Source organism: Sturnus vulgaris, chromosome 10 (genome assembly GCF_052056855.1).
Source record: "Sturnus vulgaris isolate bStuVul1 chromosome 10, bStuVul1.hap1, whole genome shotgun sequence".
Classification (NCBI taxonomy): Eukaryota; Metazoa; Chordata; class Aves; order Passeriformes; family Sturnidae; genus Sturnus; species Sturnus vulgaris.
In genome coordinates, this window is record NC_142252.1 from 6383003 (window position 1) to 6401390 (window position 18388).

At 47.9% G+C, this 18388-nt stretch overlaps 1 protein-coding gene across 3 annotated transcripts in view; it reads right to left on the reverse strand.

The window, feature by feature from the left end:
• Positions 1-152: 152 nt before the first annotated feature.
• The window catches only part of NGEF (neuronal guanine nucleotide exchange factor), a 36674-nt gene continuing 18438 nt past the window's right edge, over positions 153-18388 (reverse strand). For all 3 annotated transcript variants that reach the window (XM_014879522.2, XM_088170659.1, XM_088170660.1), the window contains 10 exons: positions 14378-14538; positions 14085-14237; positions 11950-12079; positions 11132-11206; positions 9121-9210; positions 7406-7569; positions 6216-6371; positions 3985-4064; positions 3425-3529; positions 153-2815 (listed from right to left, as the gene is read on the reverse strand). In XM_014879522.2, the coding sequence (XP_014735008.1) occupies positions 2643-2815; positions 3425-3529; positions 3985-4064; positions 6216-6371; positions 7406-7569; positions 9121-9210; positions 11132-11206; positions 11950-12079; positions 14085-14237; positions 14378-14538 (1287 nt within the window). In that variant the 3' untranslated portion in view covers positions 153-2642. The remainder of the gene's footprint in view (positions 2816-3424; positions 3530-3984; positions 4065-6215; positions 6372-7405; positions 7570-9120; positions 9211-11131; positions 11207-11949; positions 12080-14084; positions 14238-14377; positions 14539-18388) is intronic.

Here is an 18388-nt window from a genome sequence, read left to right on the forward strand (position 1 = left end):
AGGGAAGGGCTGTTCACAGGTGTAAGCCACCCGTGATCACCCCTGCTCATGTACAACCCCATTTTCACCGACTGTATTTGGGCCAGTTGCACTGGAGGGGACTGGGGAGGAGACAAGGGCTCATTCTGGGGAAGGAAGGAGACACACAAGCGTTTTGGTGCTGGCTTGCTCAGCTACATTTTATCACACGGAAAAACGAGACAACAAGAAGTTCCCCTCAGTTCGCTGAGGCAGCCTGGCAAGGGCTGGGGGGGCTCCAGCCCGTGCTTGTGGGCCCCAGGCCTGGCCCTGTACAACACTGGAGACCACTGAGATGGAGGCGTGCAGGGCTGGGTCTGAGGAAATAACACTGGATGCCATTCAGTGCCTAAAAATGGCACAGCGTGTGCCTGAAGTCCTGTGGAACTGCAACAGAGCAGGAGGGGCTGGAGCAATCCCAGGGCTTGGTGGTGAGTGATGGGACAGGGCATAGCAGCACTGAGCCCCTCTCCCTGGAGAAGTGCAGTGAGGAGCTGGCAGCCTGACACTAGGGAACTGGTGAAACATCCGATGGGCAAAAGAGCATTTCTGTGCTGTGAGGAACGTGCCAGGCAGGCATGTGGGGCTGCAGGCCCTGCGCTGGACTGGGCTGGCTGCTGGGCTACAAAGCTGGTTGATATGAGATGTGGTGATTTCTCAGGTAATTTTAAGGAATTCCTTGAGCTGGAGCTCCTCTGGGGTTTGCACTGGTGAATTTGTGGCTGTTGCAAGGTTTGGATCCTGAGCTGGAGGTTTGGTTGTCTCAGAAAGCTGATTATGGGGTGCTGCTGAAGAGACCTGGCTTGGGGTGTCTCCATTAAATCTGCCTAGTGCACCACTTGGAGGCTGCAAGTCCTTCCTGGGCCCAGCGCTGGGGCTGGGCAGTGACAGGTGACTGCAAACTACTGGCTAGTATGAGCTTCCCACAAGTGGCCATGGCAGTACAGCCCTGCTGGCTGTTGTCACATGCTGATGAGGTGGCGCTGATCTGGGCCTGAGTGACGAATGCCTTCTGTCCCCTTCACTGCTGTGGCTCCCACCACTTTGCTTCTGGGTGCTGGCTCTGGGCTGGCTATCCCAGGGCTGTGGTGTCAGTAGGGACAGCCCTGGAACCTACCTCAGTTGTGTTCAGCCTCACACTGCACACCCCATGTGGTCCAAAGAGCAGGTCTGTAGCCTCCCTTCACAGCTTCCTGGCGTCCTGCTTTCTCCCCATGTTCCTGCTGGCATGACTGTGCTCCTTCCGTCCATGCCCATGGCTGCTATGTGGCTCTGTCAGCAGCTGCTCTCCATCCCCTTTCTGAGCACAACGGTGGCCCAGCCAGGGCATGCATCAGCACAGGCTGCAATGCCTGGAAGACAATCCTTTGCCGTGGTACAGAAAGGTGCCAAATAATTGATTTTCCTAATGGATGCTGGCCACAGTTTGGCCCACAGCTTGTGGCTGAGAGGCCTTCAGCCATGTGTTGAACAAGGGGCCGCTGCCATGGGTCTGTCCCCCACGCTGCTCTCAGTGCTGTGCCCAGGACTTCATGCGTTGCTCAGTGCCACAGCTGGAAGGAGTGATGAGCTGGCCCTGCTGGCCACAAGACTTGCATATATACACGGAGGTGAGCCTGTACAGGGAGGCTGGTGTGGGGGTGGGTTACGAGCATGCAGGCAGCGGTTACGAGGCCTCCCCGAGCACGCAGGACAGCAGCTCCCAGCCGAGGTCACTCACCTGCTGTCTGGCAGCTGGGGCTGCTGGTACTCCTGTAGTTTGTGTGCTGTGCAAGATGGTGCTGGCACAGCCACCCCTGCTCTGGCCTTAGCAGCAGAGAGTAGCAAAGACCACAAGTACCTGATCAGCCAGGAAAGACCATGGTGCTGGGGTTCCGCAGTGGCCCTGCAGAAGGAGGGCAGGCTGTGGAAGAGGGGGCTGACATGGGACAGGGCCCAGATGTGCTTTGAGGTTGTCAGGCAGGCAGAGATGTGAGTTGGGACTGGCAAGGCTGGGCTGCTGCTGGGGAAGAGATGGGTGTGGAGCATTGCAGAGCATTTGACTGTAAGCAGATTGAGGGTCTGCCTGTGGGAATGAGTCCAGCAGCTTCACAGCAGGACTAGGGTGGTAGAGGTCCTGAGGCTCATCCCAGCCTGTTGCCAGTGAGCTCTGAGAGACAGTTGAGACTGCTGCTTGACCTCAGTCTACCCTCGTGAGATGGTGGGTTCAGAGCACTCCAGACTTTGAAGGTAGCAATGAGCTGTTAGTGCTTAAACTGAGTGATATTACTTGCTCAGTGATGTTTGTGGCCACTGCCTTTCCCAAGGAGCCCGAGCCAGCTCCAGCCAGCACATGTGGCTCATCTGGCCAGCACCCCGTGGCCTTTCGGGTAGTGTCTGTTGAGCTCGTGCTCTTTGGGGCTTTACAGAACACTTGGAAAAGGGTTATTTTACAGTTTACAGCGCTGATCTCCAGGGAAGGACCAGTGCTTCTGGGGGGCCTAGGAACAAGTCTGATTGTTCATGGGCGTGTGTGCCTTTTCAGGTGCACCAGGTCCCCCACAGTGTCCCACAGGTGCCACCTCTTTCCAACTGGCAGCCTCTGTCTTCTGCCTTTCTGAGGCACTGCTTGGGGATGCCGGTGGTCATTGGCGGTTTCTGCTGCCCAGTTTCCTTCTCTGACTGTCATCTGACTTGTGCACCCGGAAACACTCCTTCAGGTTCTGGGCTCGGATTTTGGGGTTCAGGATCTCCTCCCCAATAGAACTGGGGAACCAGCCCCTCTCCTGGTCGTGAAGACGTTCCCCAAATATCCAGCCTGAGTATAGACAGAGACAGGCGTAAGTAGTGTCCCTTGTTCCTGCACTGGGACAGCTGTGCTGGAAAGAGCCATTGGAGCTGGCAGAATTTTCTGGAAGCTATTCAGAGGCCTATACTGGAGCAGACCCAGGCTGTCCATCCAGTAAGGAGGCCTGCTCACCTGAGCTGCATCGTGTGAGGACAACTGATTCAAGGGATACCAGCAGAAAGCAGGCACTGCTGCCACCAAGTGCCTCCGCTGCCCCTGGAGCCACAGGTGTGGTTCCCAGCAGACACCCAACGTGACTGAGACCACCAGCTACAAGAGTACCTCAGAGAGCAGGACCACATGGCCGTGAACCATCATGAAGGTAAGAATAGCACTATCTGGGATAGCTGTGCTAGCTCTACTATGGCCCACAGCTGGTGCTGGGAGGCTGTGCCAGTGTTGCTACAACTTAGGCAACCTGGATTGGCTATTAGGAGAAGGTAGTAACTTCCTTCTCTGATTGCCACGCTGATACCAGAGCTTCTCCCTGGCTGGAGGGAGACCCTTGTAGCTGCCTGCCTGCAGCAAAGCCTATCCTTCCACAGAGACTCCCAGCCCATCCCCATCCCATCCCCATACCATCATCTGTCTTGTCCAGGATGTTGAGAACATCAGCCAGTTCTAAGGAGAGCTCATCAGGCTGCTGGGCCACATACGGGTGGACACACTGGATCTGCGGGCAGTCTGCCAAGGAACAGGGCAAGAGTGAGGGATGGACAGGGATGGAACCCCTTGAAGAACAGCACAACTTGGGTGGCTGTAGCTCCACAAGATCTGCACATGGTCCCTCTGATCTGGTAAGGGCCTCGGGGGAAGCCAGGGAGTGCCCTAGCCACAGGTACTGGGGAGGTAACTCTTGGGAAGGGAGCTGGGCTCACATCACCACCACAGTGCTAGCCATGAGCAGCCAGGATGGGAGGCAGAGTACTGGTGCAGCCCAGCCCAGGTTGGAGGGGTTAAAGTCAGGGCCAGGCCCAGAGACAAGCAGGTATTGATGGTGGAAAAGGAGGGGAGCCCAGGGAGAGGGTTCAGCTTTGACATAGGTCCCAGATATGTGGCTGCACTGAGATCAATCAGGCACAATAAGGTGCCCTGGGGTAGGGGTGAAGAGCTCCCAGCTCCGATGCTGTGTCTCTTACCAACAAGTCTGGATGTAAATGAAACAAATTTAGTTCTCCGGTTTGGGGCTAGTGAAATCATCCAGCGCTTCATTTCACTCCTGGATAGGGGAGACAAACCAAAGCTGTGAACATGAAAGAGTTGTAGGGGCCCTAGTTCTTCTGCCCAGCCAGTTGTGGACTTGATATTCCTCCTCCCAGCCCTTTCCTGCCTGTGTCTCCAGGGTCCTGGGTTCAGTGGTGATGCTGAGCCCCACTGCTGCGTACCCTGGTTGGGATGTCACACGTGACACAGTTCTTGGGACCCTGCTGCACAGTCCTGGCTGTCCCTCACAGGCAGCATGGTCCCTCTCTGGGGAGGGTCCCCCTGCCAGCATTGCTGCTGAGAGCCAGCAGCAAGGTGGAGCACTGGCATTCTCTGAGAAGTAAGAAGCAAAGGTAGCTCCTGGCTGGGCTGGTCAACAGGAGCAGTTTTTCCAGGAGATAAGTAGTTACGGGAACCATTTATTCCCACAACTGCTGTGTAGGAACACTTAAAGGGCAGAACTGATTAATTCCCCTGCAGAAGAGCACTGCAGCACACCAAGGGTACCACTTGCTTGGCAAGACCCGTGTGAACAGCATGCTGCAAAATCTGGACTTGTAGCTGGGAGGGTGAAGATCTCACAAACGCTGGAGAAGTCCCAGGCCTGGCTCCCCTCAGGCTTCTCTCAACCCCACGAAGAAATGGGGCAGTTCATTTTCACAGGCTCCAGCTCCTGCCTGGAGGACCAGCTGTGCTTCCAGCTGCCAGAGAGCACACAGATCCTTGCGGGGCTCCATGGATCCGCCCACAGTGCCCAGCTCCTCTCAGCCTGCAAGAAGCCCCACCCACACTCCAGTTCTATCAGCACAACCAGTTGTGTCCAAATAGTGTCAGCTCCTGGCAGAGCCCATCCAAGGCATGAGCTGCAAGCTGCTACTGAGCAGGTCATTATTGCCTGATGCAAGAGCTCTGAGAGCTGTAGAACAGATGCAGAAGTCTCTGTCTGGCACCCCCTTATCTCTTCTAACTGTTTAGTTTTTCAGTCTGTGCCTGGTACTGCCTCCATCATTCCTGCATCTCTGAAATGGCAGCCTTCAGCAGTTGATATGTCACATTTCAGTGCTCAAGATCTATTGGTAAGCCATGTTCTGGATCACATACCTGCTAGAAGATGGGACAGGATGCAGAACACAGACCTGCAACGACCTCCCCTGAGCTGAGCAAATCCTGGCCTGGTTTATCATTTCCTGCACAGCCAAGCCTCACAGACGTCACACGTGCGCTTGCCCTGCATAGTGTGACTGACATCTCTATTTTCAGTGCAGCAGAGCTGCAGCCATATGTCTGGGGAGAAGGTGCAGCTGCTCACTGTACTGGGGGCTTGTTGTCCTGATGCTGATGCTGCAGTGGTGGGGGGGGGGGGGGGGGAGGTCAGGATGCAAGCCCGGGACTGGTGTTCATTTAGGAATATGGATAATAAACACCAGCCTACTGACAGCAGATAACATCAACCTGGGGATGTGCATTATCTCTAGGAGCTGTTTAGCTGGTAGCTAGAAAAAGTGGGCCTGGTAATGCTGGGTCAGTGAGACAGCCCTGCCCGGTGCTCCAAAACAATCAGGTCAGTGCAAGCACAGCTGAATCATTTGCCCAGCCTGAGCTTGTTGGAGCCTGAAGTGAAAATCAGTGAGCCAGAAAACCTGTATCCAAGGAGACAAGGAGGCCCTGAGCAGCAGAAGGGCTGCGTAAGATTGGCACTGGCTGTGGAGACACGGAGCTCTTTTTCCCACCTTCACCCACAAGCAGGAGACACTTTGCTCCACAGGAATGGTCAGGCACGGCCATGATCCTTGTGAGTCAGTGGAGCTATTGGAGTGTGTCTGTATATCCTACTTGATTTTACTTTCTGAATATGCTGCAAGGCTGTAAATCAGCTGGGGCCTGGTTCTTGGGCTGATTTCTGACCTCTCTGTCCCAAAACAGGAACTGCCTGTCTGTCCACCACCCCGGGTGCCTCAGTTACAACCATACAGGAGAGAAACCTGCCTAGGTGACCAGTGTCTTTCAGTAGCCTCGGGGGAGTTATGCTGGGCAGAGAGGTTGGTAGAGCCAGCTCAGCTGAAGCAGTGGGATCCCTCCCTGTCCCTACCCCTGGAAAGCCTGGACAGCTGGTCCCCAGGAAGGCAGGATGTAGGGAGAGAGCGCTGGCAGAGTGACTGGTACTCACTGGGATGATGCCTTCAGCATGTAGCTGGCCTCCCGGTCATCTGCATTCTCTAGCAGCCTCAAGATGAAGACATTGGCCAAACTCTGCCCCTGATCTTCTAACTCCTCTACCCGAAGAAGCCCTCGGGGAGCAGAGTCAAACACTTGGTACTTGTCCCTGGGAGAGGTTAGAGAGATTAGAAAAAACTGTGGTTATTGCAGGAGATTTTACTTCAGCCACCCAGAACTATACTGAGGACACAGACCAGGAGCTGCTGCATGGAAGGAGGAAGAAAGATGTCCTGCTGTGGGAAGGGATAAGCGTGTGGCTATGAAAAACCACTGCAAAGCAAGGAGCCCTCCCCGTCCTCTGCCCTGGGCATCCCTCATGTCCTGGAACAAGTTGCTTGCTCCGTCTGAGCTCTCCACATTCAAAACACAGATGGCGCTCCCTCAAAGGGGATTGTGAGGCGTAATTCATTCCTATTTATGAAGTGCCTCTGTGTTTTCTGGATACAAGTTGCCACAGAAGCAAAACATTTCCCAGCATACAGACACTGCGGCGACACGTTCATTAGGAACAGTGGATGGGCAAGATGCTCCCTACCAGTGGGTCTAACTCATGCCACAAAGAGCGTGCTGTTCTCTGCTGCTGTATTTCACCAGTGTCTGCTTGCACAAGACAGTCCTCAGCACAACAACATCCTCCTCCTGAGGCAGGTTACACCGTGTCAAATAAAACTGCTGGCCTCAGGCCGAAATTTATACCCCTCCCTGCTACTCTAACTTTCCAGTCGGCTTTCTTAGAGTTTTAACTGACTAAATCTGAGCTGTTCTTTAGGCAGCAATGTTCTTCAGGCAAAAATCACTTCTTGACAGGAAGACAGGTCTCTAGAGCCAGCCCACCTGCCAATGTAACTCATTGCCACCCTGCAGAAACTGCTGGATGAATAGTCACCCTGCCCGCAGATCTGTCCTGGGATCTGTTTAACTCCTGTTGGCCGTGAATTTTCAGCTGAAGAGAGCTGTGCCATCCATGAAGTCAGCTGTGCTCACAGGCAAGGTGACTGCTGGAGGGAGGTGTACATGTCAGGCCAGGATGCCCTCCCTGTGCCTGAGGGACAGGATGGGGTCACAGCATGACAGGTTGGGTAAAGCTGGGGCAATAGAACTAATGAAGTATCCTGTGGACTACCCCAATTTTGCACTCACCCAGGAATTTGCCGGCAAATGACCAGCAGATCGTTGAAAAGGAACAGGTAGATTTCTCTGAAGAGTTTCTTGGTGCGAAGCGTTCGTGATGTCTTCGGACCATTCATTTGCTGCAGTTCCCCCTGCTTCAGCAGCCAGCGGGAGTGAGAGATGATGGGTACAGACTAGCAGGGAGGAAAAGATGGCAAAGTTTAGGAGAGCAGCAAAACCCCACAGATTCAAGTGGTTTTGATTCTGCAAGCACCAAGAGATGCAAAAGGAAGGGTGGTGAGCTCCCATCACCGTAACTTGCACTGCAGAGGCTGGAGCAGAGCTGCAAGGAGAGGGCAGTGTGCTCTGCCATCCACATAGCCCAGCACAGTGTGACAGAAGTCGGACAGGGATAAGCAGAGGCCCGAGAATGGACAGACATTTAAGGATGTCAATGCCAGAATGCCAAGTGCCAGAATGAAACAGCCTATTCCCTGATCTCTCTCTGAGAGATTCCATCACCCGGGCTGAACTTTCCTAAATAGTAAGACTGATTTTCAAAACCATGGATTTTGCCTTTTGGTTACAAAAAACCCCAAGGTTAAACAGGTTTCCTCTGGTTGGTTCTGTCCCAGCCAGGAGGAGATACTGTCCACACACCTACCACAGCACTTCTGCTGGAGTTTCAACATGTATTGTGCTAAAACCAAGAAGCCCAGAACAAAGCACATCTTGTACTAGAACACTACACTCCCAAATGACTGAAATATTGAAAAATACCTGTATAACTGTCACTCTTTCCACCTTCACTCCCAGTGCTCATCACATGCATGGTGGCACAATATTTCTTTTCAACTCTTTGCACTCCTCTCCCCAGAAGAACTCTACCCATGCCATTTCCCAAGGCAGATCTGCCCCAGAGATGAACCAGCTCCTGCCTGTCATTACAGCCTCAGCTTTACAAGAGGTGGAGGTAACTGTGTAACTTCCCTAGTCTACTACTGTCTTGTGGACTGTGGTCTAGCTCTGAAACACTAGTAAAATGCTCTATAATTTGTTTGTTTGTTTGTTTGTTTGTGGTTTTTTTGTTTGTTGGTTTGGTTTGGTTGTTCAGGTACATAAAAAGATTGCTTGGAAGCTAAATATGATCCTTCAAGTTTGTGAAGCAGACATATCCGAAAAGCATCTCCATAGCACTCAAGAAAAGAACTGACAACTTTATACTCAGCACTGGAATTTCATGATATATATCAACTGAGATCTAATCATTCACCTCACAATACTGATTTAGTAATTCCCAGTGGAGCCAAATCAGATCAGCAGCAGGTATTTAGAGACTGTACACAATGCATAAGTACAGGAAGGAATTAAAATGGTGGGACAGTCTTTGTCTGGGTATTTTTCAGTTTTAAACTGTTTTGCTTTGTAGCTTTCATCTATTTTTAACGTATTTTGTATGTAAAACAACAGCTGAAAGCTGACCTATGTTTTGAAGAGAGGTAAGAGGGAAGAGCCAGACCTGAGTGCTGGAACAGGAGCACAGTGCACAGGAGAGGTGATGCCAGCATGTCTCACCTGTGTCATGCACACCACACTGGGCTTGGAGCTGCCCCTGCCTCTGCAGCAGGTGTGCACTGAACACACACAGAGGTGCTATGCCTGCAGCAGCCCCTTTGGAGGGGCTCCTTTGGAAGCTGTCTGCAAAGTGCAGACAGTGAACCAAAACTCCCAGTCTGTGCTTATACCTTGATCTTGAATTCTAGTTTCTTCTGGATGCTGATCATCTGCTCTGTTCGGCTCATCTTCCGGACACCTTCATTACATGCTTTCACCACCTGGCAAAAGAGAGCACAAAGGTTTGTCTCTGCTGGCCTTAAGCAGGTAAGTGATGATGGACAGCACGAAAAGGCCTGACCACGATCAGGTAAGTGCCCTGCTATAACAGGAATTGACAAGCCAAGTTCTTTTGTCAGCACTGTGGGTGCATGAAAAAGAGAAGGGGAAAAAAAACCCCAAAACCCGAACAACCAAAAAGCTCCTAAACACCCAGAAGGTTTTAGAGGTGGAAGCTGACTGTCAGAGGACATATTAGGTAGCTACATTCAGTTACTGAACCAGACAGTACAAAACAGGTTGCACAGCAAAAGAAACAGCTTATTTTTCAGATCCTGACACACCATATATCTCATTTTCCCTGTTTCCAACATTTGAAACGAGGTACGTGTGCAGTATCATCTTCAAGGAGAAAATGAAGCCAAACATCTTTTCAAAAATGCAGGTGCTGTAGTTCTGCCAAGCAGCACTAGATGCCAGGGCTATGAAATGTCCTAGGAAAAGAGACGTTCATCATACAGAGGCCAGCTGTGTTCTGAGTACAAACTTCTAACTGAAAAACCACAACCAATGTGCAAGCACTATGCTGTTACAGGGACCTTAACCTAGATGCCACTGCCTGTTTCATAAGGAGCAACTCTCTTGAGAACTGGCTAGATAGAAAAATTATATTGGAGAACAAGCTCCACTTTGTGCTCTGTTTCTGCTACTCAACATCCATCAGAATTTCAGTAACTGAAACTGTGAACAGCTCTTGCCTCTCAAATAGAAAATAAGCCTACAGAAGTAAGTACCAGATGGTCTCTGTTGTGATGCCTGTGCCTAGATGGATATTAGGTATCTAAGCTTAAACACTTACTGATAAGTGTTTAACTGTGCAAAAGAACTAGTAAACTGATCATGTCAGTCACTGATAACTGAATACAAACCCAGCATTTTTCCATCAGCAGCTAAAGTCATCTGCATGCTACAGGAACAGCCTTCCTTAGGCCAATGACCAGTGGAAAGATAATTGGCCACGAGATGTGTCAAGAGGGATTCTGCAAATACTAACTCAGTGCAGAACGTCCTTCATAGATAAAGTCCCTGTCTTTATCTCTAATGATCTCCAAGCATACACTTCCTAGACTGGTTCAGGGCAAATCCAAGAGCCAAGTTCTGTTCTAGTGTTTCAGTCAGAGACTGCAGGCCCATCCTCAGGCTGATGTTCTAGCACAGTTTTCAACTTCAAATACTTGTGTCGAACTGCAGGAGTCAGGAGATGTTCCAAGCTTCTGATGGAGAAGTGTTGAAACACTGTCCCAGCCCATGCAGCTGCCAGCTATGTCTAGACCATTCAGATACGGCATTATCCTGTCGAACTATATGAGGAACAGCCCAGATAGGAAACATCCCACTGCCTTCCTGGGGTTTTGTACACATCAGTAACTAGTACAACTGAACACCACACCTACCTATCAGCTTCAGGGAAGAGGGCTAAAAGCTGGCTTGTGTACTTCATTGGGAAGCTGTTATTCTAGGTCAGAGGAAGAAGTGTGCTGTGTCAGAGGAAACCTGACACAGTTTTACTCTGCACCTAATCACATCTCTCAGTGGGATCCATCAGCTTCAGGTATCTGCAAAAACATTTTGTGTTCTTGGAGACTCTACAGGAAAACATTTTCTGCCCTTTCCTATGGCAGAAACATACATCTATTGTTAGCCAGAGATTCGCTGTCACGGACATCTAAGTGCAAGAAGACTAGCTCACCTTTCAGACTTTAGAAAAAAACAAAACAAACCTCTTGAAATACAGTGACAGGATTCAAAGAAACAGCTCTGGGATACAATGTAGTCTGCAGGTGATTTTTCCAGGGGGATGCCCATGTGTGAAATGAGCACGGTGGTTTAACTTTGGCCTTCTGTTAACTTATTCAAACTTACTGTTTCCAGTTCTTTATGTGCATCCAGGGCAGTGGATTCCCTGTCAGATTTCTCTTCCACTTTCTTCAAAATATTCTGCAGGGAATAAAAGGCTGTATTAATGCTGATCCCAATGTGAGAGCACAGAAGGGTCTTTGCTAGCCTACAAATTACTTTGGGCCATCAGCCTAATTACAGCAAAGGTGACACAGTACAGTGACTCTCACCTCTTAGTTCTTCTTTCTCATTAAACCCTGTTCCCATCTGACCTTATATCTAAGAGAAATATAACAGGTAGATCCTTATTTTATAAAAATAATGTAATAAATAACTACAGCTAGCACTAACAGACAGTGTTACTGGTAATCCCAGTGGGATAAGACCATTTGGGACTGAGATGTTTCTTCATCCCTAGAAATATGTTCTCGAGCAGTGTTTAGATAAAATGGCAAAGCACAGGAGGAAAATAGCTTACTGGTCCAAGCCATCATGGTGTAGCATCCCTGTGTCATCCAGCTGTTCTCTATATGTGTGTCACCATCCTAACCATCAGGCTAATGGACTGTTGTTACCCCTTCTGGCAGCTCGACAAAGCTCCTCTTCAACTCTTTCACTCAGTAAAAGCTATCTGGCAAATTCAACACTAATTTGGGGATGGACTCTGAGTGACTGAAATCTTCTTTCCATAGTTGTGGTCAATGTTTGACTCTGTGGAAAGGCTTCATCCAGTTCTAGGGTCGATCATGGCTGTATCTAAGCCCCATTCACAGCTGCTGGAAAGGAAAATTCCAGGAGTGATCCAGAAGTCCTTTGTGAGAGAGAGAAGAGCAAAACTCTACCTGAACCAGCAGCTTGAGTCGAGTGATCCTTTGAAATGGCAGAATCAGGAAGGAAGAAAAGGACAGGCCTTTGCACTTGGGATCCAGCTCCAGCTGTGAGATCACTTCCCGAAAGGCTGGTTTGTCCTGGCTGAGAGGAGAGACAGAGAAGCTGAGAACTTTGAGTGCTACCCTCCCTGGGACTCTGGTATATGACTGGTAATCCAAAAGCAGCTTGGCCCCAGAGACAGCATCTGCCTGGCCCCTCCCAATAGGAGAGAAGAAGAAAAGAGAGGACTGAATGCCTCTGGGTGTATTTTAGTTTAAATATAAAACTATTTATAGTGTTGGGGGAGGGAAAAAAATAGACTTCTAATGTACAAGCCACGGCAGTGTTCACATGTGTTCATATCTAGCTCAGCAGCATACACTGTGTGTGTGTAGGTGTATGTGAATGGGGTGTGTGTCCAAGTAAATGAGTCAGAGGCATAATTATATATTTTTACACAGTTGGAACTCTGTGATAAGGTGAAATTCACACAGTCATAAGAACAAGACAAGCAACAAAGTAGCTCAAGCTTGAATATTCCTTGCTGCTTAGCTAGAGGATGGAAATCATTATCTGACCTGAGAAGGGCAGAGGCTATGCCCAGGCCATCCCTGATGATGTTTGCAGGAGATGAGGGCACAGCTGGGCCACAGACAGAGCTGTGCAGAGCAGAGCAGTCCTGGCCGTTACAGGCAGACAAAACTTCCTGGCAGCCATGGACTGAGCAAACCTTAGCAAGGCTTGTGCTGCTGGAGTCCTGGCTAGTGGAAACAGCATGGAAGCTAGTGGAAACAGCATGGATGCAAAGAGGTTGCTAACTGTGCAAAATCTGTCTGTACTGCGTGTTCCTTACACCATTTGAAAGAAGGCATTGGCAGTGCTCCTCCCTGCTGCAGCAGGTACCTGTATGACAGTGTGACTCACAGCAGAATGGAACTGCATGTGTCTGAGGAACAGTCAAATGGGGGAAACTGTGACACACCTCAGGCTTTGAGTTCAACCAAGTGTTGCAAAATTCCTGTGCTAGCTGGGAGCCTGAGGAAGGGAGTCTGTTCTTTTCAATTTGCTTTATGTATTCCTGCAGACAAAAAAAATGCTGCCCTCAGAATTCACGTTTAGGAATACCTCATCTCCAACAGGTCTCTTTCAAGCCCAAGTAACCCAGCCTATTGCTGCTTTGCTTCTAAGTGTTTAGATAATGGCTGTAGGCAAACTCTTTCTGCAGCTGTATTGCTCACTTCTGACTGAAGAAAACCCTGTGGTATCCTCTTTTTGGAGAGAACAGCAGGCCAATCTCAATAAAGGCCCCTTAAATATTTTGCTTTTTTCCCTCAAAGGTTAGATAGCAGAGAAATTAAAGGATTAGACATTGTTACACTCTCCTGAACCAGCTGATGCTATAGGAGAAAATACACTGCAGCGTGTGCAATGGGCTGTCCTGAAAGAATCCAGGACATTGTAACTAGAGAAAAATTGATTCTCCTCCTCTCAAAGACAAGCTTGTAGGGCACTCATTGCTTTCAGCTGGCATCAGAGAATTCCTACTGGACCAAAAACTACACTTGAAAAAATACTACAAAAATATCTTGGATTATATCCTCAGGCCTAGATCTGTGTGTATAACACTGGAATGTGAAGAAAATAGCATTTTTTCCCCTCTCCTTTTAAGAAAATCCTGTTGTTCTGAAAAAGAAGTTATAAAATTCGGGAAAGTCAAATGCCTTGCTGAGAAGGTTGGGGAAAGCAGTGGCTGTTCTTCTCATCGGAGATCTATGTTATTTTCTCGACCTTCCATCTCTTGCTTCTACTTGCAGTTTAAAAATACAGGCATTACACAAGCACATAGCCCTGCATACACCATAAATATTTCCCACTGTTGAGAAATGCTGGCCTTGAATTTACTTGCCATGTTACCTGCATCAACCCATCCTTACTATAAAGCCAGCCTTTAATTGTGTTTTCTTTTTATAGATGCAGTGAGAAATCATTAAGTGGGAAACGCCACTTCTGTGCTATCTAGCTTTTTCTCATAAATACTAAAATTACAGCTAAATCTGTGGCCTGTACAATTTTGCAAAATAATCAAGCAACAAGTGCTAGAACTCACAGAAGCTGCTTGTAGGCTCTCTCCTGGTAGGTCTGGTTGGAGACATAGGTGATGTACACAGAGAAGTGATTAACTGTGTGCTGGTAGACAATATCACACACGTCTGAAATCACAATGTTCTCTTCCACCCGCTGCTCAAGGTCCAACAGGAAGCTAAATGAGAAAGTCAGCACCCATATTAATTGTGACCTATCTGTCCCAAGCAATTCCCAGGAGAAGTCAGCTCCTCTATCCCTCTACAACTGCAGCTACCTAAAGCTGCCACTTTCAGTGCCATTCAGCAGCCAGCTTACCGCTCGCTGACAGCCATGACATCCAGCACGTTGGAGAAGAGGATGTGTGCCTCAGACTGGTGTAAGATCTTCTTCAAACGTTCGTTCTCCATGAAGTGAGACACCAGCAGATTCAGACTCTTGTAATACGATGCTTCGGAAGTAACCAGCTCGAACATTGCCTGGAGGAAAATCCCAAAGAAGGAAGTCAGTAGGTACCTTCTACTGCTACAGAGGCACACCAGACATTAATGAGAACATCTGTGCTGCACAGCCACAGACCTTGCACCCACCCTGTAGGCCCAGGCTGCAGGGAGAGGTAAGCCCACAATACATTTTCTACATGTTACAGCAGACAGCGAGTTAAATAGGGAGGTTTTCCTCCCACAACTCTCAGCCCTGACCTAGAGGAAATACAGCTGTTACCATCCAAGTGAGACCCCCTGGTCAGCCCTGGCCATGCACTTTTCTGCCCCAGTTCATAACGGACCAGGACAAAATACAGTAGTCCCTAACTACTATCAGAAATCATAAATCTCCAAATTTCAGCCTTTGCTTATCCTGTTAAAACACTCTGGAGCAAAGCCTGGTTTCCTCAGGCCAAGGATGTGGTCTGTGGAAGCAGAAAGACAAATTGATGGTTTGTTTCAGAGATAAAAATCAGTTCAATGAGATGTAGATATAAAATCATCTACCTACTGCAAGTGCTGCAGGGACATTCCATTATTACCACTAAGAGATCCTTTACTCTCTGCGTGAGTATATGCTGTCTCTGTTCAGACGTAGATACAAAAGGTGTTTATTTACACAACTACTGAATCCATTCGTTGAAGTAAGATTAACTGAAGATTCTCACAAGAGCTTCAACACAGTGAAAAGTTGTTAGATCCTTCAGGCATCTCTTGAAGAGATATCTTGGGCTCCTTTTCCTGGGGTCCATGGCCCATTACTAAGAAAGGTAATTGGTAGTTCAGTGAAAGTTTTATTCCCTTGAATCTAAAGCTACTTCAATGCTCCCCTTGTGCCCACAGCTCCTCTGTTCACCCTGCTGAGGGGGAGCTGGCCAGGCAGTGTGGGCCCCAGTCCCTGAGCTCTGCTGGCTCTCAGCAGCTGCTGGGGCCCAGCTAAAGCTGAGGAGGTCCGATGGAGCCACAGGTACATGCAGTGTTTTTTGTGATATGTATATAGAAAAAGATATTCTAAATTAGCTGGGGGTCTGTCTTGGGATTGGTTGTTGTCTGTTATTTCTCTTTAAAGAAATTATTTTGAATTTTCTACCGGTCAGTTTTTGGCCTTTTCCTGGAAATATCACTGTGCATTACATAAAAACTCGAGGTAGAGACCTGGGCTGTGTCCCTGACTCTGTGCTGCAGTCCAAGATCTGGGTGAATGGATACAGCAAGGAGGGACTGTTACTCAATCCAGAGCTGCTAAAATAGCAGCTGAAGTGACATTTCAGCTCTTTGCAGGGTTGACAGCCTAGGAAATGTTCCCAGTGGGAACTTAAGTCCAACAAGTGGTTTCCTGCACCAGAGGAGGAGGTTGTGCCTGCACAGGCCCCAGAAGGAAGGCAGAGCAAAGGGTACTGATACAGATGAATTTAGTGATCATGGAATAGACAGTGTTTAAGAAATAAGAGGATGCTGGATTTTTTTTCAAGGCCAGATTCCTAATGGAAGGAGTATCAACTCAGCTTCTCCCAGAACCTTTACCCAGGCACTGGGTGAACCTGAGTGAGAACCTCTCTTTCTGCTTGACTGGCTCACTCCTAAATGTAACTTTTGCAGCTTTAACTGTACCTCTTTATTTGATAAATGAGAGAAGTGGAAATAGGCAAAGATATATAGGATGTGTTGGGATAGCCTGTCTCTTCCCGGTATCCTGGAGATTGACACCTCCAATCATTTTGCACTGCAGCTTTCCAGAGACTCCATGTCAGGATTATTTCTCTGCCAAGTCTTGACTGTAGAATTTGTGAATGTTTGCTGTTTGCAATAGTGGAGGGTGCTAGATCTGCAGGGGCAGGTCCAGAATGAAGGCTATACTAAAGAAATAATGAAACCCATAGTGAAATATCTGGCTTGTTTGTTCCAATGGGGACAATAAAAAATTACTTTCCATGACACTTTTCAAGCATTCATTGCTCTTCCAGTCAAGTTCCTTGTTTTGATGCTTGAAAACCTGTTTTTCTTATTGTTTTTTAAATCTTGCCTTGATAATCTGCTCAGTAATTTTCCATCATTGCCACTAACAAATACCAGATTGCTCTTCTTGTATTAGTCTCTTTCATTTTGAAGATTATTTCAGATAACCAAATTTTTCTTTGACTGTTTAAGCCCTGCACTGTCACAGCTACGGAGGTGTTCCCTTCCTCAGCTATGAAGCAGATTGTTAACTTCAACCTTCTTTCCATTTGTGTACCAGTAGTTCTCCCTATGGCCAAAATAATACTCTTGCTCCACCTTTCCTGGCTGAAAACATGCAAGCTTTTCTAGTCCCTGTGTTTACTACAGCTTTGAAGATAAAATAGGTCAGAAAATACAGTTTTGTCCTTAAGATGTTTACTCCAGAATTTCTGCTGTACTTCAGAAAAACTTTTCCAATTCTCCTTTATGAAGCTGAACATTTTGCATTCACTAAATTAAGTCCTCCTGTATAGCTCACTCTCACAGTTCACATCCAACACAAGTAGAGTTCCAGAATTGCAGGAGCAAGTAGGGCTTGCTTAGAGCAAGGCTGAATTCAACATAATCTCTTCAATAGCTTCAGTGATTTCTCTAGCCCTCCTTGTTTTCTGACCTTGATTCTCCTCACAAAACAAATTCTCCACTCTTATCTGTTCAATGTTCAGCCAATTTCACAGCTTTCTGGCTTTGAGCAATTTTATAATCTCTTACTGTGCTAATCTCAGAACAAGCAGGAAGATTATTTCAGGTCTAAACTAACAGTGGAGAAGGCACAGCACTTCTTTATGACAACACTGTCCCATTCTCCAACTGCTTTATTTCTCTGGTTATTTTAACAGAGAGAAGAAAATTGAGCACACTTAATACGGGTTTTAGCAGCACAGAGATTTTTTCCCAAAAACACATATAGGTAATAAATGTAACTTAAGAGGAATGACAAGTTTTGAAATCTATAATGCACACTTTTAAGCAAAATATTTCTCCATAAAAGATTCTTCATTTTGAAGCAAAAAAAAAAAAAAAATAAAAGCTTGTAATTTTTTCAGATGCCAGACTGTGTTTGTAATGTTGGCACTTGAGAGTACTGTGTTTTTCCAGGTAAACAGAACAAATCCAAATAACCAGCACAGAAGAAGAACATGGAAAAACAGCAAATAATTTCATTCACCTTCACTCCTAACCCTGATACACTAATAGCCTGTGCTTGCCGGCCCAAATTACTGTATATAAACAGCAATCCCCTCCACTAAGGGTGTGAATAACACAGCCCTGCCCATTATACCCTTGGGGTGCACAAGATGAGCCTTTCCAGTGTGACAAGTTACAGCCCTAGCCAGGACTGGCACTGTGTGCACAAGGTGTTCATCAGTGTGGGTTATGGAAGTCTAAGTGAACTATGGAGGGACTGCTTGCACCCTGAAATGTTCTTCAGCACTTTGGGTACAATCCCATGAGCCAGGGCTAAGCAGATACATGGCCACAACCAACTCCTGGTGCAGGAGTACAGTTAGACTTGCAGGATTGAGCCTTGGAAAGCTCACTCCTTGTACCACAATGCAAACTTCACACTAAACAAGGTTTGCCCTCACTACTGCTGGCTGTGAATGCAGTGCTATGCAGTGACAAAGAGCACTCACACTCCCCATGGTACCCAAAATAGCAACCAGTTGTAAATTGTGGTGTGACTGATGTTGTCATCACTTGTGACAGCTATCCCAGCCTACTCCTTTCTGTCTGATGCAGTCCTGTAAGTCACAGCGCATGGCTCTAAAATAGTGATGTCACTGCACTGCATGGTGAAATGCAAATATCCTTGTTATTATTTTTTACTGCTTGCAATAGACTC